We start from the raw sequence: 25,879 nt of genomic DNA on the forward strand, positions 1-25,879 counted from the left end.
TGAAGGTTGTTGGAGGTCAATTAGCTGTTCTATATCGGATGGAACAAGTGTATGGACCATAACAGTCGAGTGAGTCGACGTATAAAAAAGGTTCAATACGTAAGGTTTGCTTGTACTGCAGCTTAACGTGAATATTTGACGTATATATTTGAGTTTTTTGACCATGCAAAGCCAAATTTTTCCAGTTAACATCTCTTAACGAACAGTAAACCATCATTTTTCTCAGTTTGGGGTTCAAAGTATAACATTTGTCTCCACAACTCATGTTTTAAAAAACTTTTTTTCTTTCCCAAAATGATGAAAAAAAATGCAATATAACATATAGAACACGAATTCTCTAACATGATTATTCATTTATTGCACTTTGCACACATTCGCACGGGAATATCCCAAAAGCTATGTCTATGCATCAAAAATTTCATAAAAGTAATTAAAAACAGCATTTTATACAGTTTTCAGATGACATGCGTAGGATTTGCTTATATAATTTAGTATTATTGATTAATATTAAGGAAACCCTAAACTAATTTATAGCCAAGTTTATGATTGTTTGTAATCTGTTTCATTAGTTTTTTTTACTATACATTATTTATTTATTTGCATATAACGTCATGATTTTTCTTCATTTGTCATGATGGGGGTGCCATCTTGATTGCTTTTTCGAAATTTCCTTCCGGTTTTTTAAAGTTTAGACACCTTCAGCTTGTTTATTTTGTGATGGCTTACAACGCGTATCGTTTATTGGGTGGCAATAAAGACATGGCAACGATAAAAGATTTTTTGCACATGAGTTGGAAAATCAATCAAGATGGTGGTAACTGGGAACACTAGGACTATGTCCTATGATGTTTTTCCTTCTGCAACATTTCTCAGGCAAATTTAAACACGTTAGTAGCAAAGTAGCAGGGCCAGATTTACACTAAGCGAATTTAGTGACGTTCAGAAACGACTCACTGACCTTCTCTGAGCTTACTTATTTCCAGTAGCGTTCTCCTAACGTAGTTGTGGTCGATTTAGTCCTGCTATATTGCTACTATTTTGGTGTTCATTGAAAATAACGAATTTCTAAAGAAATGAATAATTCTAACGACTTTAAATTTGCATTGCAGGACTAAATCATGAGGCTGGCTATGCCACTGTGTGTATTCTAAATTGATTGTTTCGTGTTTTCTCAATTCTGAACTTCCCCTTTTTTGCACAGCAGAAACTGCAAAATTAGGATCATTTCCAACTTCTTGTCTTTCAACATACTTAATATAAATTGTTTATGAATAAAGTTAGGTATAAAGCTAGATTTGGTAATGGTATTCATGTTTGACACAAAACCTCTGGCTTTGAACCACGAGTATTTTTAATCTCTTTTCCCAGCTTAGAGACACACCAACATTCCTCTTTCATACACTGTTTCGGCTGAAAATAACCAGTTTTCTCATTGCAGTGTGGCATAAAAGAAAGAGGAAATGGTTCACCATGGATCAAGATTGACTGCATGTTTTCCAGATACAGAAAGCAATTTGGCTCTGCAAAAGCAATATTGAAAAAACTGGTAAGGAATGTCTAGAACACAAATAGTATTTGATTTAATTTTGTTTAATTACAATGCATATGCACAAATGCACAATCGTATTTCAATGATTTGTTATGGACTTTAGATAGTGGAAATTTTTAGGAATCACAAGGCAGTAATAATCTTCATTGAGCTGAAAATGAGAGGATTAAACTAGGGCTCTAGAAACAATAACAAAGTATTTTCTAGAATTTACCACATAATGGAAGGCCATTTTTGTCCTGATGTTGAAACTCTATTTCCTGTCCACTCCACTTATCAACACACCAACAACTTCCAGTTGAACCTGAACACTGTCTGGCATTAAAGTTACCATCTTTATCACATTGTGGTATTATTTGGCCAATTAGGATGGGATTCTTCAATATATCATCACGTTTTCGTTGGCAAATTTTATCTATGTACAAGAACAGTATAATGGTAGATATTCACAAGATGTATATACAGGACCTATAGTTACTCGTTTTTCTTTCAACTTGTGTTGGGGGCCTGTTTGATTTTGAGGGGGTATCAAATCCAACATCATTGTTACGAATAATATATTTCAATTATAGACACCTATAAATATTATATAGATACACACAATGAATTAGCTCCACTATGTGCCACTTGACACTTGTTGACAAGCAACTTGTGGTTCACACATAATAATCTGTAAGACGTAGCAAATATCAAGGTCCAAGCATGAGTTCATGCTATTAGATTTATACTCAATAGTGTTGGTACCTTTTAAAATGTTATCCACGTCTGCATTAGTCAGACTCTATTTAAAAAAAAACATGTCAAAATCTTGCTAAATGTCTCAAGAAACAGTATGCATTTCAGAACAAACCATTGTAAGTGCTACAACGAAGAAAAACGACAACAACCACAACAAGCAATCCATCTTTCTTTGAATAGAGAACTGTCAGGAAGTCTGAAAAGTGAAACCAGAGTAAGGAACATCAAGTACTTCATGTTGCACTGAGCCTTGACGCGAAAGATTTGTATTGCAAGAAAATTAGAAATGCGTCGTTCAACTTTTTGACGATCAAAAACGAATGTGTTTTTTATGTTACTTTTAAATTTTGATAAACTGGGGATGCGCATCGGTGAAAATATCCAGACGCCGCAGGCTATAACTTTATTGAACTATATATAGATCACATTCCAATATAACCAGGGGGCATCGCCTGCATTGGAGACTCACCTGTCGAAACGCGAGCATTTTCTTGTCTGTTTTAGGCAGTTGTTAAACCACGTTTGATGCGAAGTATATACATTATACCGGACATATGTAAACAAGAAACACTTAAATTAATGAATATTCTTCCATCTTTTGTGATCAAATAATAGAAAGCGAAACATGAATATTTAGTAGTGATTTTGCTACATCATGTATCGACCACTTGTCGGATTGAGTTTAGTATCTCCTTTGTTTAACAAGGGCATAAATAAAATGTTGACGGTGTTTTAAGAGCAGGAATATATCATTGTTTAACAAGGGCATAAATAAAATGTTGACGGTGTTTTAAGAGCAGGAATATATCAATATACAATCAATTAAGACGAAACCGAGAGAGTTGTGAGATAAAACCAAATATAGATCAGCTGAAGACGAATTGCAACGACTGTCCTAAAGTTCAATCACTTCAATGAGTTCATAGGTTATACAATTAATCGTGATATTTTATTGCTATATATATTTTAATAACTCGCGTGGAGTGTAAAACTACACAAATCATAATTACTATAAAGTTAAAGTATAGTAAAAACCAACGTTACCATCGTTTATAATCTACTAAGACGTCAGTAATGCCATCATGCTTTTATACTACTCCCTGATTTCGATCATTTCAGATTTAAATCCTATCATGAAATTTACGCTGGTCTAGTATAAAATTATTACAATATTGAAATAGAAAAATGTCCACTGTAGTGCGGTTCAATTATTAAATGTTTCCCAGTTGAGCAGCCTCGTCATCACCTGCGAAAATAATTTGATTCGGGTCCGTGTTGTCCACTGAAACAAAATAAAAAAAACTGACTATGATGAAATTAAGATAGCCCTATTGTTCAATCTAAACAGTTATGTTTCGCACATACTAACAATGGAACTATATGGTATTGTGCTCGTGCAAGTGACGTCGGGCCGTCGGCATAATACCTTTCAGTAATTACTTTCTGGAAAGGAGCCCCTTTCAGGAAGTAGAAAAAAACATATACACAGTATAGCTTTCTGCAGGAAAAGGCTTATCAGATTATAAAATATCTACATGAAAGGGGGCCTGTTAAATATTTTAAACATGCAGGGCCCTCAGATTGATTTCCGGTACATCTTTAATATATAAAAGTTCTATCAAATATAACAAAAAGTCGAACTGCGAAAGAATGATGAGTCGATCTTCATCTTAATATTGAAGATAATAAAGATTTCGTGTTGATAAACTTACGGCAATTGACCAGCCGTGATTCCTTCTTTGTTCCTTCGATAACTTCGTTATAACGATCAACACACCAGCAATAGTTCTCATGACATTGGCGTGGTTTGTAATATCCATCTTCGTCGCAATCTGGTTCATATCTACCAAGCATAGGTTCCTGCTCAAGATATTCTTTCTTGGCCTGCTTGCAGGGAGGTTCTATACGCACAATAAACATTAAAGTGCTTTACTGATGAGAATTCTTCTTTAATTCTTTCTCAATTAGAATGAACTTTTTTGCCTCGTTCATCATTATGTATTAGGCTATAAGTCTTCTTTTGCATCTTTTCCGTCTCCAGAGATTCCTACTCTTAGGGGGATGTACTCAAAATCCCTCTATCCACCGCCCCCCCCCCCTCCCCGAAACAACGCCTAACATTAATTAGCTTTCACATTCTCCTAGATATATCAATCACTCACCAACATGCATGAAGCAGGTGCATAGTTCATTCAGACTCAATTTCTTATCGTTATTTAAGTCACAATTGATAAAGAACTTTCGCATGCAATGTTCATCAGGATTGTTCTCCAGTTCAGCACGTTCATCTTTGTCCAAAAATGAATCTTTGTTAGTATCAAGTTGACTAAAGAACCATGGAAGTGCTATAGAATTACAACCTATGTAAAAGAACAAGAATACGAAATTATGAGAACAATTGCCAGAACTCGCTATTTCTACGAACTTGTTATCGTGCAAAATTCATTAAACTCTGTTGAAATAAAATTTACGTAAATCTACTTAATCTGTCTGTCCATCTATCTACCGGTTTATCTATTTTTGCATCTGGTTATAAAAAATGTTCACAGCTTGTTACTTCCTTAATCTTTTTTCTTATAAACTCAGAACTTGTCCTGAAATGGTTGCATGAGGCTAAACCGATATAAACGTCATACTTCGTCATGCTATAATATGTCATCTCGTGATTGATCACCCAGACGCACAAACATTTCTGACTTTATCACATCTATATATACCACTGAGTGTCTGTCACACGGAAAAGAAAAGCGTTTAATATCTACTGAAACCTTGCGACTCTGCAATTGACGTCGCTTTATACGTCTCAATTTTGAATGAAAACACAAACTATAGATTTCGTAGTCATTGGTATAAGGAAAAACGACACAATCTATTTACGAGAAAAACTAACACTGCCTTGCCAACAGAAAACTGGTTGTCGAGTTAGCGAGATTTGAGGCAGTGCTATGCTGTTTCTCACGAACAACGGAAAACTATGCGGAGACGCCATCGCACAGAGCTTTCATTTAACTTAATTTAACAAAGGTGACCCTGGAGTGAAATTACAGTGCTTGAGTTTAATACCAGAAGTTTGGAATTCCGAATTATCATGCTTGCCAGTTTTCTTTAACTCTTCTGACTTCAAGATATGAAACCAATCTAATAGTCGCTGTGGCAGCATTTTCTCGTCATCTTTGTAACAGCCCTCTAAAGATAGAAAGAAAACACGCGAGTTTATTTATTATATATACTAGTTATAGTGAACAACAGTCTTGCATGCTTGAAGTGATCAGTAATGTATTTGAAAAATTTAAGTATAGGATAAAGATAAATATAAAGATTATAATCCGCAGAACACTTGGTTATTATCCTTCATGCCTGACCATCCGTTGAGGAAGATCGAGCGCTGAGCCTGATCTTTTATTTTTACTGAAATTTAAATTGACGTAAAAGGACATCATAACCTTTCATAAATAATATTTTTCATGAATTGGATAATAACTGTATAGCGGCGATGAGGTTGCGCTATATTTTCGTAGAATTCTGCTACACAATATATGCATGGATATATAAATGACGAAGTCATACCAAATTATTACTGAGCCCCGAAACAGTGAACCGCATTACAGATCATATCATTGCAAACATTTCAACGTGTTGCACAGAACCAGATATATTGTAAACGGTTGTAAACTCTCATTTACGTGAAAGGCACATGGGAAATACATTAGACGTCTATAACATTACAGTGGACAGGTCGATTAGAAAAGCCAGTTACACGAAGATGAGGCTAGTCAGGTTTTTTTAAATTAACCAGTGTCCTCTTCACGAAACTCGCATCAGAGTTACAAAGAAACGTTCTCCTATCTAACATCTTCGTTATAACCACAATATTAAAAAAAATGTCATAAAATACTCCAAATCTATTTTTAAAACAATTATAGTGTCTTAAATTCTGTGTCAACATTTTAAAAACCAATTATTCGATTCTCAGCAGGCGTTGCTATTGTGCCCTCTTTTTATCATTGCCAATAGGGCTTCTTGTATCAATATTTGGGTTTTCTCCTGTGAGACCTCAGAGTGCCTATTTGATATGAACACGCATATAATCTGCGAATTCCAATGGACTGAGACGGATTTCGCAGATATTTCGTTGGGGCACTTTGTGATATAATAAACAAAATAAACTTAATTAAAGTAATTTAGCTTGTAGGTACACCACGTAAGTATTTAGCAAAGCTTTCAGTCCGTTAACCCGGGCCTTCATCAGTGTAATTACCTGAATTCACATTTACACGTCACTTAAATATCACGTTAGTCGTGATATTATAAACAATAATATTACAAGAATATTATAAACCTAATTTAGTAATTTGCTACATACTTCTGTTTTTCCATGATTGTCTGCTTCGTGCATTCATGCCATTAAGCATTGCATTTTGCACCCACTTCCTCAGGTATGCATATTTACTCTTTTTTTCTGAAGCAGTCTATAAATATGAAACAATAGCTAATAACTAGTGGTTAGCAAACAATGCATGCATCATGCACCATCTTCCGACTATCTGGCTTCGTGATCGCATCTGCATTATGTTTGTCATCTTCAAAGAAAATTTAAACAATCAGCACAACAGTGCTTTAGTAAGCTAAAGTGCGCTTTATTTATACAGGGTGTCGCAAAAAAGTCCGCTCTATTGAAATCAAGCCTTTCTTAGAATCTGATTGCCTTATATCATTATGAGAAACCCAATCGAAAGCAAGACGCTTTATTTGAAGCCTCAACCTAATAACTATGCTATTTACACACTACTGCGTTGATCATGCATTCAAATTCCAACTGAAAAGCTTCATTTCAATAGGGGGGACTTTTTTGGGGAGATCCTGTATAACAGCATTCATTATAATGATGAACAGGTAAATTAACTTGCACAATTCAGTTACAAATTCATATTTGCTATTTAACTTTTTAATTGGCCTGTTCTTCATTCGACCAACATTTTACTCTTTAAAACTTGATTTATTCTCCCACAGTCCCACTCCTATACAACAGAACTATTGCATGATGGGATGCATTAAATGTTGGACTTCTGTCTTTTATTTTTATAATGCATTTGACACATCACTGTGGACACATGAAGTCGTTCGAGTAAGCCTGACAGTTATCTCTGAGTCAGAAATACTTGTAATATATTTTGATTATATGTACTGATTTACAGCATGTTTAGCAAGGCGTGATTTTTTGGGCATTGCATAATGTAAAATACTCTTGTAAACAGTGTAGCTCAAGTAATATATGAAAATGTTTTACAATTGTTCATAAACCTTGACTAGAGCATGCATATTTGGGATTTTCATCATTTTTGACAATTTCCAGTCTTAGAAAGGTTCACCTAAACCTTTTTTTTCCAGTAAATGTCTGTTTTTTGAACGACGGTGCAAGAATGTAAACATGCATAACCCAAACGGTAGGGCGGCATTGTGGTATTATACAAACTAACCTTCTGACATCACTGAAATACTGATCAGTTTCAAGAATATTAAAGGCCTACTGTTTGGTCTATTTAAACGACAGGGCAGGGAGTGTGCGAAAAAATGGGGATGAGAAAATGTTTTAGACAGGTGTGGTGCCTAAAGAGTATTACAAAACGGTGGATAAATATTCGAAAAAGTACATCCTTTCCGTTCCTGTTGAGATTAAAAACTATCCGCTCAACCTAAAACATCCGGAGAATCAAATTAATCTGCTGGGTACTGTAGTTATGATTAATAGGCCACACATTCTCAAAATTATTATCCAGGACAGTTTTGTTTTTCTGGATTTGAATATGAAAAGTACGAGTCTTTTAAGATTTAATTTACTGAATATAACAAGTGCGAGTCGATTGGGATTATCAAAAATTTATCATACACTAAGTGCTATAAAAAATCTTAGTTGGTCACATATGACACGTATACTCAAACATAACATAGTACACAGCAGGCTCCATGTCATAGGAGACGCCGCATAAAAACATTGATTGATCCTGAACTGTGAAAGCAAAGATGGACAGTTGACAGGATTGCTTATCGTAAGGCTAAAAAGCCAGTAGAAGTTTCATAAAGTGCATGCGCAATGACGTTCAGGCTGGGATAGAGTGGTATAAACTATTCTCAACATAGATTATATCCAATCTATGTCCCCAGCTTCGCAATCCAGGGTTTTTATTTTCGTTTTTTCTCGTGATGCTAAAACCCTGGCTCGCAAGGTTTCGATGTCCTCAATAAAAAGCGAGCTATATTTTTTCCTATAAAAGTGCCTATAATTTTTCAGCAGTATATGTGTTATTAAATTACGAAGTTATGTATCACAAATATGACATATAAAAACGAGGTGTCTTGTATCAGGTAAGATCAGATAAAACAGGATCTACGAGTGCTTTTGAGTACCTTAAAAAACGTCTTGGTGAGATCTCTTTGTATTAGCGAATAAATTTTTTAAATCAACAACTGCTTGACTGAGAATATGAAAGTTAAAGTATATGGATGAAGAGAAAACCTTATCACATACAACAATTTAAGACTCAAATTTTAAATTTCATCATGGATTATTATTGCCTTGAACTGTCGACACGGTCACGCACCGAAAATAGCTATTACTCCATAGAAAGGGTGGGACACCATCACCACCCAGATTCAATTGCCAAATGGCGAGATCATTAATACTTCATCGTCCTTGGCAACGTTTTGATATCAAAATTCCGAAAGTATTAAGATGTAGCGACATCTGGTCCGCAAATTGAGATGACGCATCAATAAGCGTCGCGCTTTTTGACGCAAATTAAAAAGAAAAAGTATGAAGGAAAGCAAATATGTTCGTACACTGTTGGTCAAAGCAAATAAAGGTCCTAACTAGTAACTGCTTGATTAAAAAATCAAAATTCAAACGATGATTTCAATCTCTTCAGGAGTCTGATACGTGACACCTTATCTTGGCCAAACACATTTTGTTAAACTGGCATCCTGCTGGCAATTGTCTGTCAGGCCCGCGCGATCTAGTGTATCACGAGTAACATATATCGTATTTTTACTTCACACATAATATTATGAAACACGTCTCTAAGTATGGTGTTAATGGTGCAATGTGAATGAAAATGAGCATTTCTCAGGGAATTAATTATCATTAATTTCGATTAGCAAGATGACCCTTTTCTATAAGGTGAATGAGCTTTTTAAAACAGTAAAAACTGCGTCAAAGTGTTTGTTTGATCATCAAACACTAGTGTTTCATTCATTTATGTTAATTAAATAAAACACAAAAGGTGCTTGTTTTTAGCACACAATATCGACATCTATATTTAAATCCGTAATGCAAATTATACAACAGCAACTTATTTTTTTGCAATATTATATTTTTAGCAGGATTTGCTTTCCTTGAGGGGATCTTTCACATGTTCGTTCTGCGCATTCGATCACGGCACCAAGTCATTCGAGATTCATTGCTTTCAGTTCCTCATATATCGATACCGTGACCAAACATTGGAATTCAATTTTGAAATATTTATACGTAAAATCCACTGCCATCATTGTGGCAGGAAAATTATGAAGAGACGGTCGAAATATGCTTAGACGGCGTCTCGTAAACATTATACATGATCTATGTCAAACCAGGGGCAGCAGAATACAGCGCAATTTTTAACCTTTTAGTAATATATTATTGTAGATTAGTTATAAAATGTGTCGTCGGTCTGATGAAGTCTGCTAGCGAATCAACAGCATTCATAATGACATAGTAGATCATGAATGCTATATCCACCACCCAGGGGAATGCAATTCGTTAGTTCTTATTACTGTACAAAACCTCATATGAACCGATTTTACGGAATACTGACATTAGCAATTTCTCGTCAACAGTAAGTATTTCATGTGCGTCAAATAATCTTCTTGCTTTGCGCTCAACATGAATCTTCAGGCACAACAAGAAATTACTTTAATCACAACACGAAATGGAAATTATAATACTTTGCCACGCAGATTATGTTAATTAGGAAGAGTCACAATTACCTCTTCTTGGGCACAGACATAGGTGAACAACACAACAAAGACTACGAGCAAAGCAGATGAATATCGCATCTAAAATAGGACACGGAGGCATTACATATTGTTAAAATATTCTATAATACTTTTAGCTACAAAATTTGACATTTCTTACCGTGTTTAGAGTGCTAGTATTCTGGTAATGTGTCGACGCAAATGAAGGATGAGTTGAAAGACACAAAGTGAGGCAAACAATTGTTTTGTGTTCAACTGCTTGTGTCTTGCGGAATCTGAGATTTAATTCGGTTCCAGGACCAAATAGACTATGCAAACATACCAATCATATTTCAACCCCAGGCGAACTCTCTGGTGAAGATCAAGCCGTGATACTGATCTGTAAGTACCAGGAGTGTTTTCTGGCATTTCCGTTCTGATCACAAGTACGCAAGTAAATTGCCAGTTCATTTCAAAAATTAACAAAATTTAATTGACAAGATTGGGAGTGCATTATAGACCATTTTTAAATGCGTTACGGCGTAGTTTGTAGTCTTACAGAATACAGACGAAACGTGTTTCCGAATTCCGATTGAGCAATGCGCCCATTTGACCATTTATATCGCACTTTATATTGTCTTTCTTATCTCAAAATGATCATGATTATCACAGTTTAAAAATACCAAGAACATTTTCCCTTTATCGTCTGTGTAAATTTTCTTCGTCCACCGTTCGCATATTTAGGCGTTTCCCGTCATCGACCGGAAGTAGATTCCCCGGAATCTGACGTTCAAAATAACCCAAAATGGCCGCCATTGAGAATAACTCCGAGGTTGAATATCCTAGAACTTGTACCCGGCAAACGGGATAAAAAATCAAAGCTTTATTTCATTCAAGCGAAGTAGTAAATATTTAGTGGTAGCTAGATTATTCCAAACAGTTGCATGCCAGTGGTAAAGTGTAAAGAAAAAATGCCCGAATCGCAGATTTTCGGTTATAAATTTTCAATTCTCCCAACTATACATAGCTTAGTAAGACTACCTCAGTGTAGGTTCGTAGCAAACTGGCAAGGTCTTTTGAACCCAAAGCATTTTGGACGATCTTTGATTGGAAAGGCCAAACTCAGTTACTGATTTAAAAGTTGACATAGGTTTGACTGTATAAAACAGTGCATTATTAGACGACCTAAGGAAAATGTGTCGAAATTGTACATTGCCACAATGGAGCGAACCGATAGAAGTGGAAGTATCATCACTGCCTGTGTATTTCGCCAAAGAACAAAGTTGGAATTTTGAGAGATTAAATTTTGGCAATGGCACTGTGATAGACACTCCAGATGGTAAATCTGCTCGACCTTCCATAACTGGTCGTGCTGGTTCTCGTCTTCGTGATGGTTTTTCATTAAAACCTCATCCACGCTTTCCAGGAGGGAGATATCTTCTTGTAAGCGAGGTCCTTTATTGTCCTGGCCGACGGTATGGCTGTACACCACGGGAGAATTGTACAGGGAAGCGTCGTTTTTGCCATGCACTGTGTAAGCTTTCTATATTCGCGGATAAGCCAAATGTCGCATTCGTTTATTATGCTGGCTCTCATGGCACTGGAGACGTATCTTCCCCTGATAAACACCGTCCAAATAAACAAATGTTGGATGAGCTTCGAAGACTCAGGGTAGAGCAGTCACTCACACCATCGCAAGGTATGGAGTGGTGCAAGGTGTATTTTGCTGAACATGGCTTGGATGAAAAGCAAATGCCAACAAAACAACAGATAAAAAGTGCAATGAAGGTAATTGTGTGGTGATAAATTTACCTAGTCCCCATCTTACCCTAGTTCCCCTCTCCCTCAGCTTGACCTTTTTGTATTCGTTTGCATATTGCTGTTTATAGCATCCGTCTAAATCAACCCCTAGCATAGCAAAATATCCCATCTCCAGAGATAATGGTAAAGGCAATGCCCCTCCCAGGTACAATTAAGTTTGTGATATAACAATTTGTTAAAATACATGCACACATCACTTTCAGGCTTGAAGTGTGGGCTTGCATGCTATATGGGTGTCACTTCATTGATGTTCACCTAAGCTATATATATAATGAGAGTGACACTTCATTCTTGTGAATGAATTGCCATTGATAAAAACATTTCTCTTCTCAATTAAATTTTGTGTAACAAACTATGGTAACTTTTCAAATAGGTTTATGTTGATAAATGCTTTCATTTGAATAAATGTCAGTGTTAGGTGTCATTTTCTGCCAGGTGAGGCGCTAAGAAAGAGACTGAAATTATATTTTGTATTTTTTTTCATAAAGAGAGCATCTCTAAAGTATTCGAGAATGCGAGAAACTGCAGGAATGAAGACTTCTCAGGCACCTAATACTCCACCAAGTGGATCTGCTTCTCAAGAGGCTGGTACCAATATTGCTGCATCCTTACTTGCAAAGTACACTCAATTGCCGTATTCAGAAAGTGGTGATATAACTACAGATGCCAACTCAACTTATATTAGTGTTTCTCAGGATGGTTCAACTATTAATGTATCATCTGCTAATTACAGCCCAGGTATGACCTTTACCCAAATACCGAACATTTTAGTAGGAAAATACATATAACATGTGTCATGAATTAATGTCTAAATATACAAAATGAAGTAGTGATGACACACAGACAATTGTGATGAAACATGACCAATAATATCATTTTAGGAGACAAGTTTTGATCCACAGACATACACACAGTAACTATTTACATGGTCCTCATTTTCCATTTTAGGGTTGCCTGTTTCCTCCCTTCCCCTACTCCGAGCAGCCCTAAATGCCCAAATACGAAGATAAATCTGTGATATAATCTATCTTGTATTTCAGGTGAAACCCCAGTTTCATTGGGAACTCTGTCAAGAGTGGCAGGAACATCTCTGTTGAATGCTCCAGTATCCATTTCACAATCTTCATCCACGACAGAACAATCTGTAGGACAGAATTTAGCTGATAGTAACCTGAGCAAAGTTCTCGGAATACTAGCAAGTCCTCGATCCTTGGTAGGCCAAAATTCTAGTAAATACAATGTTGTTTATTTCTAAGTCTGAACACATGATTTAATACTAAATTTGGAGTATGAATCCTTGGTATGGTCGAATATTCCGAAATATGGTATATTCAACCTTGATAAGGTCCAATACACTGGAATATGGTATATTCAACTTTTGCATGGTCGCATCGAAGTATAGACCCAATAGAGGTGTTGAAGTATGGTTTAAAACATAGCATCAGTCAGCCAAATGCTGGATCTGCCCATGGTATTGTGTTATCTTCATTTCTTACTGAGTTGCATTTTTTGCAATGTTCTTTATTCTTAAAATTGTAATTCCTCATCAAATATCCAGGAGGTTTAAAAATACACTGCATTTCAAACTTATTTTGATGCATTATTTCAAACTTATTTTGATGCAAATATTGATGCATTTCAAACTAGCCAGCTATTGAATTGCCATTGAAATGCATGCATACTACAGTATATGCATTAAGCTAATCTAAATATTAATATTAATATTACATATCATCTCACATTTTCTATTGTATTCATATTCAGGAGGGGGATAAGGATTCAGATAAGCTCAAAGAACATGTCCGTATTTTACAAGACGAAAATTTTACGAGAATTGCGCAGATTGCAGATTTACAAGTGGAAGTGAATAATTTGAAGGTATGAGCTGGTCTGAGATAATCTCTATTCTAGTTACACATGGCACATTTTGATAGCCTATATTGATGTACATAAACATAGTGAAAACAAAGTGTATATACCATAAATCAATGATTCTATATAGGCTCAGGTATTGGAGCTGAAAGAAGACAATCTGAAGAAGGCCATACATATTGCTCAACTAGAAAGAGAACGACGATCTGGACAGGTTCGTTTTAGACATTTCCATTGTATTTTTCGTATGAATTCGCCCGATGCTGTAACAAAAATATTGTGTGCGTGTGTCTTTGAATCTATGCATCAGCATGTTCGATACTTATACTCGAGGGCAGTCACTCGTGTAGTTTGGCTTTGCAAGTCTCCCGCCTATTTTTGCCATATTTAGAATCGTACAGATAAAAATATCCCAGAACAACTTGGGAACGGCTGTTGGGAGTTGATGGATGGTTAAGTTAATAAATTTAGCCCCAGGTACGGGGTGGTGACTAGTGATAACTGAGTGTGCTTTTGTTGCCGTAGATTGCGCCAAATGAAGAGGAAATTGAAAACGTTCAGCAAAATTTGGCGAATGAAGATGAAGAAGGACTTGTGGAAGACAGTGAACAGACGGTGGTTATTGAAGAGTCTCAGGAATCAGCAATGGATGTTATAGAAAGTGAAGAAACTGATGACAATACAGTTTATCAACAAGAAGTGTGTGAAACACCAATAACAGTGAATGTTGAAACTGGTACAGCTCTTACAGAAGCTCATGAAGCAAGTCAAAGTATTCAAGTACAGTCTTCTGATGTTGTTGCTGTAAATGCTCATGCTATTATTGTTACGCAAGCTGTTGAGGACCACTTGTAAAATACTTCATTTTTTTTCCTCCATTGTTTGTTATATAGTTAAGCCTTCGTTACTATATTCGTATGTTTTCGTATAAGACGTTTATTAAACTGGAAAAATCACAAATGAGTTTGACTTGTGTATCAGAAATGCCTTCCTCTCTCATCAGCCCGTCAGTCAAATTGACTCATGACTCTGCGTACGAGATTGCTCTCTGCCAAGAATTTTTTTCAATGAAAGTGGCGCTAAATAACTATGCTCTATACGTAAAAAAAACCGCGCATTTTTTAATGGCATAAAGAGTGTCATATTTCCTCGTCAAGTATTTCCAAACACCTCCTAAAACCGGGTACTCGGAACTGACAAATCTAAGCAAATATATTGCTTGTATTTATAAGGGTCTGAAATTCATGTTAAGGTACCCAACATGTTTATACTTGGTTCACTCTGACATCTACCTAGGCATTTGCGCGCTCTAGACAGCAACACACCACCAATTGAATAAATAATTCTTTAATAAATGAACAATATATATATTTCCAAAAATGTAAACGTAATGCATTAAATAATATCCTGCATGCATATATTATATCCTATACCCCGTGTTACAACTATTAATGTATGTTTTTATTTACAATTGAATTGAAAAAATATACTCCTATGATTATAAATAAATATTCTCCCATAATCCGTTGAGATTAGATTACCAAGTTATGCAACCATTTCAACTTGACCATTCATTCATTCATTCATTCATTCATTCATTCATTCATTCATTCATTCATTCATTCATTCATTCATTCATTCATTCATTCATTCATTCATTCATTCATTCATTCATTCATTCATTCATTCATTCATTCATTCATTCATTCATTCATTCATTCATTCATTCATACTCCATTAAAACATATGCGACCTCGAAACACGTTTCGTGCAGTCAATATCGACGTCCAGTGAACTCATTGTCACTCATTGTCAGTTTCACCGTCCGTTAAATGCTGAAAAAAAAAGTTGTTTTTTTTTTGTTATATTTTAATCAATATATGACAATCGACACTTTTTAAGATGAGCAATATCAAAGACCAATTTTGTCGTTTCTGAGGAAATAGTTGCTATGACGTACCAAAGGCATAAAGTCTGTACAACGCAAATAAAATATACTTACGACTTTACTGCAAGTATTTTCATCTAAGACAACACCATTCATCAGGCTACACGAACAAATTACCGATTCTGCTAGATGTTTCCAATCATCATTATCTATGGAAAATTGATGCCGGGTTGATGTTGAAAATTGACTATGATATTGTAATGGAGTTTGTCCTGAATTGCCAAAAAATGTATTGTGTTGACAAAAATAGTTATTATACTTGATGCTAATAGTAGGAGAATTGCTATTCTGTAAAGATCACATGCACAGTTCACCATCCATGCAGCAACGATATAACCAAAAACATTTTATGAAAAAGTTTACCTTTGCATTTAGCCCACAGAACAAGTAATTTGACTTTTAGATTTTTATCATCTTCGCACTAAAAACAATTTTAAAAAATTGTTAAATCATATGACATATATTTTCTCGATGCACGTGCATGTTTTAATTTAATACGTTGTAATTTAATCGCAGAGTGAGTGTAAAATGTATGTATGTCTGTGGATCGAGCGTTAAAGTGGAGCATACCTTCCAATTTTGTGACAAAACCAGGATAATCCTGCTTTTTGTGAGCATTAAGTGTTCCTCGCAGCCTAATATTTCCAGGATGTGATTTACAAAATATTGTAGTAACTACATTAGACAAAGAAAAAAATCGCATCTTAAAAACGAAAAAAAGAAATTCAATGTACATGTGCATGTCAACAAGCCCCGATTGAGTGAAAACTAGGGCTACAGATGGAGTCAAAACATGCCATTATTAAAAAAATATAGCTCTTAAGATGTCCAAAAACTTAAAAACCTTAACATTTAACATGTCCAAAAACTGGATATATTTTGAGCCAGCATATATAGCATACCCTTTCTTGGAGTTCTCGGCCGTCCTTGAAAAGTATATACTCCTCAACAATATTTAACATACGACACACCTGGAACACACAAGAATTACCAATAAAGGCTTGCATGTAAATTTCAGGATTGCCAAACAATTGAATAACAAGGGTTACCATAACTCACTGATAAGAATATCTGGCGTATTCAATCCTTATATGTTTCACGCTATATTGGTTAATATTGAATATTACACAGCTTTTTTCAGTGCACGATGGCCTCTTATGTTTATAACAAGTCAGTCTGTTCTGAAAATCACGCTATATCAGTATATACTTACCGTCGATACTTCTATCACATCGTCTCTTCGATTTAAACAGCTCAACCTGAGATCAGGTAACTCGTAATATGTTGCAGCACAGAGTAGACCGGGTAATGTTTCATATGTTATAGAACATTTGTCATTATGTATATACTCAATAACACCAGCGAAAATCTCAGACTCAAACTCATTCATCACAAACTATAAAAACAAGAACAAGATGAAAAATTTTTACCATGACATCTATTACTTATTATTACTATAAATATTCCTTAATGTGAGCTAAACGAACTGGGCATAAACTACACTACAGTCTATATATATACAGCTTACGAGCTGATATACAGAAAGGGAGTTATCACAGGAGATTTGATTCATTTTAAACTTACTGACTTTAAACATTCTAATAGAGGATTTATCCTGTTTTGAGGCCAACCGAAATACTTAATGAGAGTTATATATTGTTAGTTTGTAATTATTAGTGCTAGAATATTTTGTGTGTCTGTACCTCTCTAGTTCTTCCAATACAGTCCAGAGATATTCCATACGTTTGTCCTGCCTTTTTGATTGAGGTTGTAGTTACGTATTGATTAATGTTCGATAATGAGGGCAATGATGTTTCTATCGCAAATTTTCCTTTCTTTGAATTATTTTGCATCATGGCCTGAGCTCTGGCTTTCTTGAAGGCAAGTTTAACCAGTGAGTCTTCTTTTAGTTGTGTGTGATCAGTTGAAATGTAGTTTCCAGGAACAGCCCAATCTGTTAGCATATCTCGAAATACTCTGCAGGAAAGAACGTGTTTAGATTAGTTGTTTGGATATAGTTATATAGTTAAAGGTAAAAGAGCCTGGCTTGCGAGATTGGGTTGGAACTTGTTGTCATCACATAAGAATATTCTATTTATGTCAGGTTGTGCGATTTTTGAAATAAAAAATGTCTACGTGCACTGTGTAAAGGCACAAAATAGACTGAACCGGGATCACTCCAATGAAAGGCGAAACAAGAGTTAAGGCATCAAGTCGCCGAAAATATATATATTGGTTTACAAGAACTACTTGAAACCTTTTAGAGACATTTAAAAGAGGAGACAGGATGGACAAAGTAGTTTACAGCTAAATTTAAGTTCAACAGGGGAAGAACATAGTGGTCTTCAACATGGCATCATGCATTACATGTAAAAAGCTTTCTGACTATCTTGACTGATCTCTTATTACCTGCTTTTGCGGCACATAACAGATCTCGTGCCATATATGCGTTTTTTGTACGTCTTTCCTATGAAAAATATACATCATTCTTATAATTATATATGACAAATAAATTGGTATGCATCACAATTCCACAAGGTTCCACTCAAGCATTGTGAAAGTAGCACGAAGGTGCATGACTATATATAAAGGATTTAAAAAATCTCTGTTTCGCCATATGTTTATCATTTTATTTTTGAGTTACAGAGTGTTCAGAATTTAAACGATGATGTCAGCATTATATTGAAATGATAGTGAATAAACTCTGTCTCTGAGACACTAATCCATTTAAAACACTCTTCAACTAAAAAGGAAATAATCGTATGCATTCATTTTCTTAATGATACAGCCAATAAATCTTCCAACGGGGAGGGTTGCGATGAGAAATCAAAGACAAAGTCAAACGCATTAAATATTCGCCTCGAGCAAAGACGATTTCGCAGGATCGTTGCATGCTTGTATATATTTTCCAACCGATAGTTCTGACTTCTGAAACAAACCTGCTAGGAAGGCCACATCACCAGAGTTAATCCCTTCACCTTGAGAGCAGTAGAAGTACTTTAGTTTTGGACTGTTATCATCAAGGTGATAGGCTGGATCATCAGGAAATAATCTCTCTAAACTATAAAAGTATAACAGAAATCAAGGCATGTCACCTATGAACAAGGCGTACTAGCTGCATGAAAGACTGTTTCAGTACATGTATAGATATATTCCAACCTTTCTAGGCTGCTACTTGCAGATGGTGTTAAAGGTGTGGAATAATCCACTCTAAAAATAAAAAAAATGTTTTCCTGCATGGTCACAAATACTATATATAGATCAACATCGGTATGTACTGTAAGGCACAACTCAGAATACTTCGATACGCATTTACGCATATCCCTAGGAGCATTTTAAACGTGCCAAAAGTGGCCTAGGATGAAGCCAAAAATAAATTTCGTGTGTCGTAACTCGTACCTTCCTTCAACATCTATAACCTCGTTGTCCAGTATACCATTCATGATTTGAGATCTTGTTCTTTGCTGCATAGAAAGATATTTAAGAGGTATATTCATTCACCAATCTATTTAGCACTAAATATAATCAATATTCATTATAAACTAGGTATTTATAAAAAAACAACGACAAAAAACACGTTTTATAAAAAATCAACCAAGAAAGTGGGCGATAGCAAACCATCTATGTAGGAACAAAGCAAATAATCAAACTAACAGAACATATATTTCTCTTGGTTTTATTACTGAGCTTTTTGACTTTTTTAATCTCGAATACGGTCTTAAGTCAAAGCAAATCGCTTATATAACGACTGCACATACAGTATATATAAAATGATTAAACGAATCATCCAAAGGCAGCTTATACTCCTACGCTCAGAGGCTGAATGGCATGAAAGAGAATTAAACAATTACCTGTACTGAAGCAAACTTTGGGGCCTCATAACATGCTCTATCACCATTGATAATCTTCTCCAGAAGCCATTCTCGAAATACATCTCCCTAAGTTAACATTATAAGAACATTTACCTTTTTATAGATTTTTATCAGTAATTCAACAAAGGTTATCCAGACTATGAATGTGGTAGCTACACGAAATCCCACGTTGTGAGAACCTGCAAATGTGCATGTATTTTAAACTTAAACACGTTATTCACACGCCGTTCGGTCGCGTTGGCCGCAAGCTGTGGTCATGCATGCAGACGATCATAAGTTTGTTAACTAAGACAGAAAAGGAAAAGGGGACAAGTTTTTCGCAGGTCTGTTACAGCTAGGGTGTTTATGTGTTTGTGGCAGTGGGCTGCTTTTAACCTGATGGAAAATATGCAGTATAAAACAGTGCGAGTCAAAGATTGGCTACATCGTAGTGATCGTACTTCATCAAATGTTCCGTCGTGGGACAATCGTGGGCCAAACCATGGCACTTCCTGTCTACAAATCACCGAAACCTAAAAGATGAATGAAAGAATGCTGAAAAAATTCTCATGGAGTCTTATTTAATGCCGAAACCAATGATACCTGAAACTTTGAATGATTGTCTGTAGAAGCAGGCAATACTTGAACCAATATGTAAGCGTGAAGAAACTGAGATTTGATCCAGTGGGGAGAAAACGAAGTTTCAATTCGGTCAGTAAATACCACACAGAGAACGTCATTACCAACGTGTCGTTTCTTTCCCAACTATAAAAAAAATAAAATATGATGTAATGAAAAATGCGACTCAACAACGACAACAACGACACCGCACGTCAGGCGTCGTAACAATCACGTGCACGGATGTCGGACAATGCGAAGGAGAGGGGGGGGATTTTTGTGAAGGGCGCTTCTGTATTGACACATACTAGAGAGTGTTTTCAAAACATTGTTCCATTTTTTCTCCTAGTAGATTTCAGTGTGTATATATTTGGTGTCTCTTAGTAGACGATATTCACTGTTTGCAAGAGGCACAGTTTGTGATATTCATGACAATGTCAATGTTTGAATAATGTTTTCAAGGGTTTCTGATAGAAGAAGGCCTGATACATAGCAGTTCTTACATATTTATTATCTTCTCCTGTATTTGGCATCAGTGATGACACATGAAACATAATTCTATTGCTTCGATATTCCGTGTAAATTGACTGTGTTCCATTAAGGCTGTTAGACGTATCGAGACCCCCAGAATAACCTTCAAAATCTTGCAAATCAACACGCTCTCCCAATAGATGTAAGAATGATTCAAAGGCAGTGGAATGTGAAATGTTGGAAAATATTTCGTCTTCAGTTTGTTGTCCATGTTTTATATACAGCACTCCAATCTTAAAATCAGATTTGACAAAGACCTGGCGAAAAAATAAAAACAAAACAAACTCATATATATAACTTTACGTGATGAGCCACAGTCAGAATATTTTATTCCCTGACTTTTCATTCTAATTTCTACCTATTACAATTTCCGTAGCATTTTTTCCGCGGCATTTTTTCCGTAGCAATGGAAATTCGTGCAAAAGAGTGCGATGCTGAAACTTGAAAATTAATTTGAAAGAGAATGAAAATGCTTACCCTATCCAGTTTAACCAGTTTCAAACCAGCAGTGTGATGGTTTACAACTTGTAGGGGCCTCGTAAGTTTTAAGAGTTGCGTAAATATTTCAATCCAACTAAATGGATCAGTGAAATGTTCATATACTCCCAATAGAGATGGCAAAATCACGACATGAACACTGCGTATTGAACTTCTAACTAAAATTCTAAAAAGAAATGAATGATTGTTAGAAATTTGAATCTTGGCACAATTATGTCCCGTATCATACTGTGTGGACAAATATATATATACGACGGTTATGAGATTTTTGGTGCTGGTCATGCATGCATGATCATGCATTAACTGTAAATTCATATCTAAACCGTGTGTGCTCTGATCATGACTCAGCAACCCAAGATGTAGAGCGGTTTGATAAATATATCATACAAGTGATACAACCCACCCCAAATCAGATTTCAAGAATAAGGTCACCAGGAGATTAGCTTTTAGAAGTCATATAAGCTAACTATTAGCTACTCATTTACAACAATTAATATGATTTTATAGCTATAACCGGAAAAACTATATGAATACCCTCCAATCCAATTTAGAATCCTTTCATTTCAGCTAATAGCATTTTGTTGAAATATGTTTTTCATACGAAATGTGAAAATTCTAAGGGTGCTTTGAAAATTTATACAGAATTATATTGTACCTGAAACATTTAATGTATCTTGATCAATAAACTCTGACACTGATCATACTATATAATTGCTTTTTTTGAAAGTGTCGGATGGTCAGAAAAGAGGGTCGAGATTTTAATTTCCTTACAAGATTCCTAATGTATATTGAGCGACATAACCAGCTATTGTTTGTGGAACATATTCCTCTGTGCAAATAATACTTGTCAGAGGTGACGTGTATTCGATATTGGTTTAGGCATCATGAGATCTTTCATGAATTTTCGCTTGTATCTTTCTTTATATGGGCATGAATTATGGGCATGATTTTAACAGCGTATATATTTGCTGGAAACTGTTACTATTTGCTTTCCACCTCCAGCTAGCCCACACACGCATGAATATATGATGTCGTATCATAACAATAAATACAATTTACGACGCATGAAACGACTTGTGAGTTACGTAATAGCATCATTCCATTAACATCGAAAAATCTGTCCAAATGACCTTCCTTGTAACTCGTGCCGGATATATGAAGCAAAATGTATATAATAGGACAATACGACAATATAAGAAAACATACGAGGCACGAGGTTTCGACCTAAGTCGTGGTTTAGAAGTCTTTACAGGAGAGTTCGGCTCTGAAGAACCTCTTCGGCTTACGAAACATTAGAAAGACAGAAAGTTGTTTGGTATATTTTTCTTGGGCAGTTTAATAAACGATTGATTGCCCTGTCTATTTCTTATAATCCTAAATATTACACTTAGCTTGAGAGACATCCGGATTAGTCCTCTTAATATTGTTGTATCTATACCTTTTGAGATACTGCGGAATGATAATTGAACATTGTTTGTAATTAAAATAATTTATGATCACCTTCCTCAGTGGGAGTATCCTAGTATCCCACTTTCTTCTAATCATAATTTACAATGGTTGCTAAGAAAATATGACCATTTACGTCCGTTGTAGGCGTTCTTTAGCTCACATGCAGACAGTGTTTGGCTTTCGAGAAAACGTCTTTGTGCCTTTCCGGGAAGCTACATTCAACATAAATCTGTATAATCATTATACTATAATGATGTTGTGAAACTTGTCTATTAGTATTTGCGTGTATACCCACAGGTTTAGCAGGATTCCGATTGAGGTTTGTTCAACAAACAAGGCTAACCAAATGAAAATTGCCATACAAATTATGACAAACTGGTTTACAATAGGTGTTGATGAACCGGGAGAAGATCAGGAAGTGAAAAATTTAGATTGACAGGGATGCTTGAACACTAATATACAAACTGCCAACGTGGCTGCAATTATCAAAGTCAAAGACCACCAGGTCAAACCGTAGAGCACGCAGACCATTAGAGTTCGAAAACGCGACTGATGCTCCGTTCAAAGTTTAGTTCATAAATTATTGAAGCATATAGTTTTGTAATTCATATTTATTTTCGCGATATTCCACGACTCAATAAAGAAAAAAATTATTTTTATCAAAAAGGATATAATATTTATAATACTACATGAAATTAAATAGCAAAGTAGTAACCCCTGTGCCGTGGCCAGTGAAATGTGTCAGTTGCCTTCCCACCGTTACTACATGCATGCAAACGTTTGAACGCAGTACACCTCATCGAAAAGATTTTGCTTTTGTAGACTAAACATTGCATTTAGATCTTGTTTTTCGGTGTATTGAGTGTGTTGATTGCTGAATAATCGCCAAAATTTATTAGGTAATTTATACTATCTGTCATTTCAACACTTGAACTTTGATGAGGAGTGACATTGCTTTGTCTTGGCCGGAACAATTGTGTCTTAATGATATTTTAAACTGTTTGATGATGCGGACTCAAAAAGATGACATAAGCAAATAATATAGACATTGAAAAGTATATTAAATAACGTCTTTGCCCCACTTTTCATTTCACTCAACTTTTCAACACATTAAAATTTCGCTTACACTTTGAATTAGTATATTTGCGTCAAGTTGTAACAAAGATATGAAAATGAAATTGCATATGTGTATAAATTATGCAGATATATATGTATAGCCTATAGGCTGTACATATATATATACGATTTGTGCAAAAGTATCACTCTATTAGTTTTAGAATCTGTGACAGTGAAAATAAAACAGCATGACTTCATGAAAAAATCCCTCGTCCTCAACATCTTGGCTGACCTAATGACATCGCAATGTCACCACAAAAAGCTACATACTATTCTGTTATGATGATAAATATTGTTACCTTATGTATTCCTTTCCATGTAAAAATTCCACCTTTAAACTCAAAATAACAGCGCCTACATCATCATCGACGCAGTAAAAATTCCAGTGTTTGCAACCGTAGAAATACCCCTCGTATACCTGAATTGCAGCGTATTTCTCGTGAGATAGTCGATTTTCGGTACACTGTATGTCTATGCTTTGTTTATCTGTAACACGATGAATCCACAAAACCTCACATTGTGTTCGCAGTCCATCATTAATGCGGTGTTCTAGTATACTGTTGTTGTCTTTAAAGTTTCTTAATTCCTGTATGCCTTTGGTGAAATTGAACTGCTTTTCCATCACATCAGAGTCTTCTGTGTCGGACATGCCGTCTTTGGAAATTGATTCACAACTCCCTCGAATAACTTCGAGTCTATTTCGATTTATACTTCGGGTATCATAATCGCGATAGGCTCTCAAATTCGAGTCAAGAGTAATACTATATCCTATATCTGTCATCGACTTGGCTGATCTTTTTGACATCCAACACCGGACTGATTTGAACTGTTTTGGTAAACTCATGACGAAGCAGGAAACATATCCCTGCACATATATAGCGCGCTCTTGAAATCACTTTGCTCTTGACAATTAAAATATTACTAATTTACTGGCGATCTTTTGGCGGACTTTACAAAATTGACCTGGCGCGAGAAGAATCCCTATATGAATTGTCAAACCATCTTGATGAGTTGATGCAAGATATTATAATGCCTATGTAATAATCATTTGATCGTTTTCATTTCAGTTGACAGCTGATCTACTTACCGTTGTAGCTTTTAAAATTCAATATTCAAATATTAAATTTTCATAACAATTATTTCATGGTTTCAATTAATTGTCACCCAGCTGGCTTTGCAAATCTAAAGGATTTAAACAGTTGATCGCTGTTGATGTGCGAGTCGTATAAGCGATCTAAAGTATGTTACCAGTAACGTCCGCGAGAGCTCATTTAATAGGCGGCATTGGTGCGCGGGGTCCCTCCCTAGCCATCCTACGTAATTATTATCCTTGTGGCGAATATTCCGTCTGGACCGATTTAAATTCATTTGCATTTTAATTAAGACAAAGAGTTTGTTCAGAGTATTTCCGAAGTTAGTTCGCGTTTTCGAAATAATGTTGAATGATGTTGAATCACAATATTAAGTTCTGTGGTTTCCGTTGTTCTTGTGGGTAGCCGCTGCTCATGCGCAGTAAGTTAGAGTTGGAGGTTTGTTGTCTCAGACACTCGAACTCATACCCATTCATACCCAGATTAACCCTGGCTTGTGTGGTTTAGCCTGCGTGCAGACGTAGTGAGGTTAGACCATACATGTCGCGGGGTTATCTTTTGTATCGATGTATGAAGAAACTACAAAGTTCTGTGTTCAGGCTACGATGTTACATTGTTGCTTGCCACTCAGTTGTTACTTGCCGATAGTTTATACAGTCTTTTTTTGAAAGAATTTTCACTTGGGGGTCGAGAATAGCACAACGAAAAATATTCGCCGAGGTCAGTTGGCGACTCGCGAGTCTGAAGAGATAATTTATGAAACTTTACTAATCGCCCTCCCCCCCCCCCACAACATCAGCTACACAGATAC

The 25,879-nt window shown here is 35.7% G+C and overlaps 4 protein-coding genes across 4 annotated transcripts; 1 reads left to right on the forward strand and 3 right to left on the reverse strand.

Annotated features, from left to right (window-relative positions):
- Positions 1-335: 335 nt before the first annotated feature.
- Positions 336-2,487, reverse strand: LOC114527023 (saxiphilin-like). The gene is made up of 4 exons (XM_028548596.1): positions 2,400-2,487; positions 2,294-2,330; positions 1,764-1,964; positions 336-1,520 (listed from the first exon to the last, which is right to left on the reverse strand). The coding sequence occupies exons 1-4, from the start codon at positions 2,451-2,453 to the stop codon at positions 1,309-1,311; spliced, it is 504 nt and encodes a 167-aa protein (XP_028404397.1). The 5' UTR covers positions 2,454-2,487; the 3' UTR covers positions 336-1,308.
- Positions 2,488-3,200: 713 nt separating this feature from the next.
- LOC114525695 (testican-3-like) lies at positions 3,201-10,580 on the reverse strand. Its single transcript, XM_028547112.1, has 7 exons — positions 10,455-10,580; positions 10,307-10,375; positions 6,651-6,756; positions 5,351-5,473; positions 4,450-4,647; positions 4,000-4,188; positions 3,201-3,569 (listed from the first exon to the last, which is right to left on the reverse strand). The coding sequence occupies exons 2-7, from the start codon at positions 10,373-10,375 to the stop codon at positions 3,499-3,501; spliced, it is 756 nt and encodes a 251-aa protein (XP_028402913.1). The 5' UTR covers positions 10,455-10,580; the 3' UTR covers positions 3,201-3,498.
- Positions 10,581-10,861: 281 nt separating this feature from the next.
- Positions 10,862-15,203, forward strand: LOC114525686. The gene is made up of 6 exons (XM_028547101.1): positions 10,862-12,061; positions 12,583-12,832; positions 13,135-13,307; positions 13,859-13,972; positions 14,097-14,180; positions 14,492-15,203. The coding sequence occupies exons 1-6, from the start codon at positions 11,468-11,470 to the stop codon at positions 14,819-14,821; spliced, it is 1,545 nt and encodes a 514-aa protein (XP_028402902.1). The 5' UTR covers positions 10,862-11,467; the 3' UTR covers positions 14,822-15,203.
- Positions 15,204-15,619: 416 nt separating this feature from the next.
- Positions 15,620-25,241, reverse strand: LOC114527596. Its single transcript, XM_028549297.1, has 18 exons — positions 25,065-25,241; positions 24,277-24,958; positions 21,392-21,578; positions 20,887-21,171; positions 20,369-20,530; positions 20,227-20,298; positions 19,766-19,852; positions 19,314-19,378; positions 19,074-19,124; positions 18,854-18,975; positions 18,324-18,381; positions 17,618-17,891; positions 17,128-17,310; positions 16,817-16,885; positions 16,485-16,589; positions 16,278-16,335; positions 15,969-16,063; positions 15,620-15,801 (listed from the first exon to the last, which is right to left on the reverse strand). Exons 2-18 carry the CDS (start codon positions 24,819-24,821, stop codon positions 15,769-15,771), a joined length of 2,451 nt encoding a protein of 816 aa, XP_028405098.1. The 5' UTR covers positions 24,822-24,958; positions 25,065-25,241; the 3' UTR covers positions 15,620-15,768.
- Positions 25,242-25,879: the final 638 nt, after the last annotated feature.

This window comes from Dendronephthya gigantea, unplaced genomic scaffold (genome assembly GCF_004324835.1).
Source record: "Dendronephthya gigantea isolate DGI-Jeju-01 unplaced genomic scaffold, DenGig_1.0 000001F, whole genome shotgun sequence".
In the NCBI taxonomy this organism is placed as follows: Eukaryota; Metazoa; Cnidaria; class Anthozoa; order Malacalcyonacea; family Nephtheidae; genus Dendronephthya; species Dendronephthya gigantea.

Excerpts from the sequence above, each read along its gene's own strand:
- LOC114525686 (XM_028547101.1), top strand. The coding sequence starts at position 11,468 with ATGTGTCGAAATTGTACATTGCCACAATGGAGCGAACCGATAGAAGTG. Across the intron at positions 12,062-12,582 it reads AGATAAAAAGTGCAATGAAG|AGAGCATCTCTAAAGTATTC; the intron begins GTAATTGTGTGG and ends TTTTTCATAAAG. Across the intron at positions 12,833-13,134 it reads ATCTGCTAATTACAGCCCAG|GTGAAACCCCAGTTTCATTG; the intron begins GTATGACCTTTA and ends CTTGTATTTCAG.
- LOC114525695 (XM_028547112.1), bottom strand. The coding sequence starts at position 10,375 with ATGCGATATTCATCTGCTTTGCTCGTAGTCTTTGTTGTGTTGTTCACC. Across the intron at positions 6,757-10,306 it reads ATGTCTGTGCCCAAGAAGAG|ACTGCTTCAGAAAAAAAGAG; the intron begins GTAATTGTGACT and ends TCATATTTATAG. Across the intron at positions 5,474-6,650 it reads ACAATCATGGAAAAACAGAA|AGGGCTGTTACAAAGATGAC; the intron begins GTATGTAGCAAA and ends TTCTATCTTTAG.
- LOC114527023 (XM_028548596.1), bottom strand. The coding sequence starts at position 2,453 with ATGGATTGCTTGTTGTGGTTGTTGTCGTTTTTCTTCGTTGTAGCACTT. Across the intron at positions 1,965-2,293 it reads CGTGGATAACATTTTAAAAG|ATAAAATTTGCCAACGAAAA; the intron begins GTACCAACACTA and ends TCTTGTACATAG. Across the intron at positions 1,521-1,763 it reads AAATGGCCTTCCATTATGTG|AGCCAAATTGCTTTCTGTAT; the intron begins GTAAATTCTAGA and ends TTGCTTTTGCAG.
- LOC114527596 (XM_028549297.1), bottom strand. The coding sequence starts at position 24,821 with ATGAGTTTACCAAAACAGTTCAAATCAGTCCGGTGTTGGATGTCAAAA. Across the intron at positions 18,976-19,073 it reads GCAAGTAGCAGCCTAGAAAG|TTTAGAGAGATTATTTCCTG; the intron begins GTTGGAATATAT and ends ATACTTTTATAG. Across the intron at positions 17,311-17,617 it reads GTATTGGAAGAACTAGAGAG|TTTGTGATGAATGAGTTTGA; the intron begins GTACAGACACAC and ends TTGTTTTTATAG.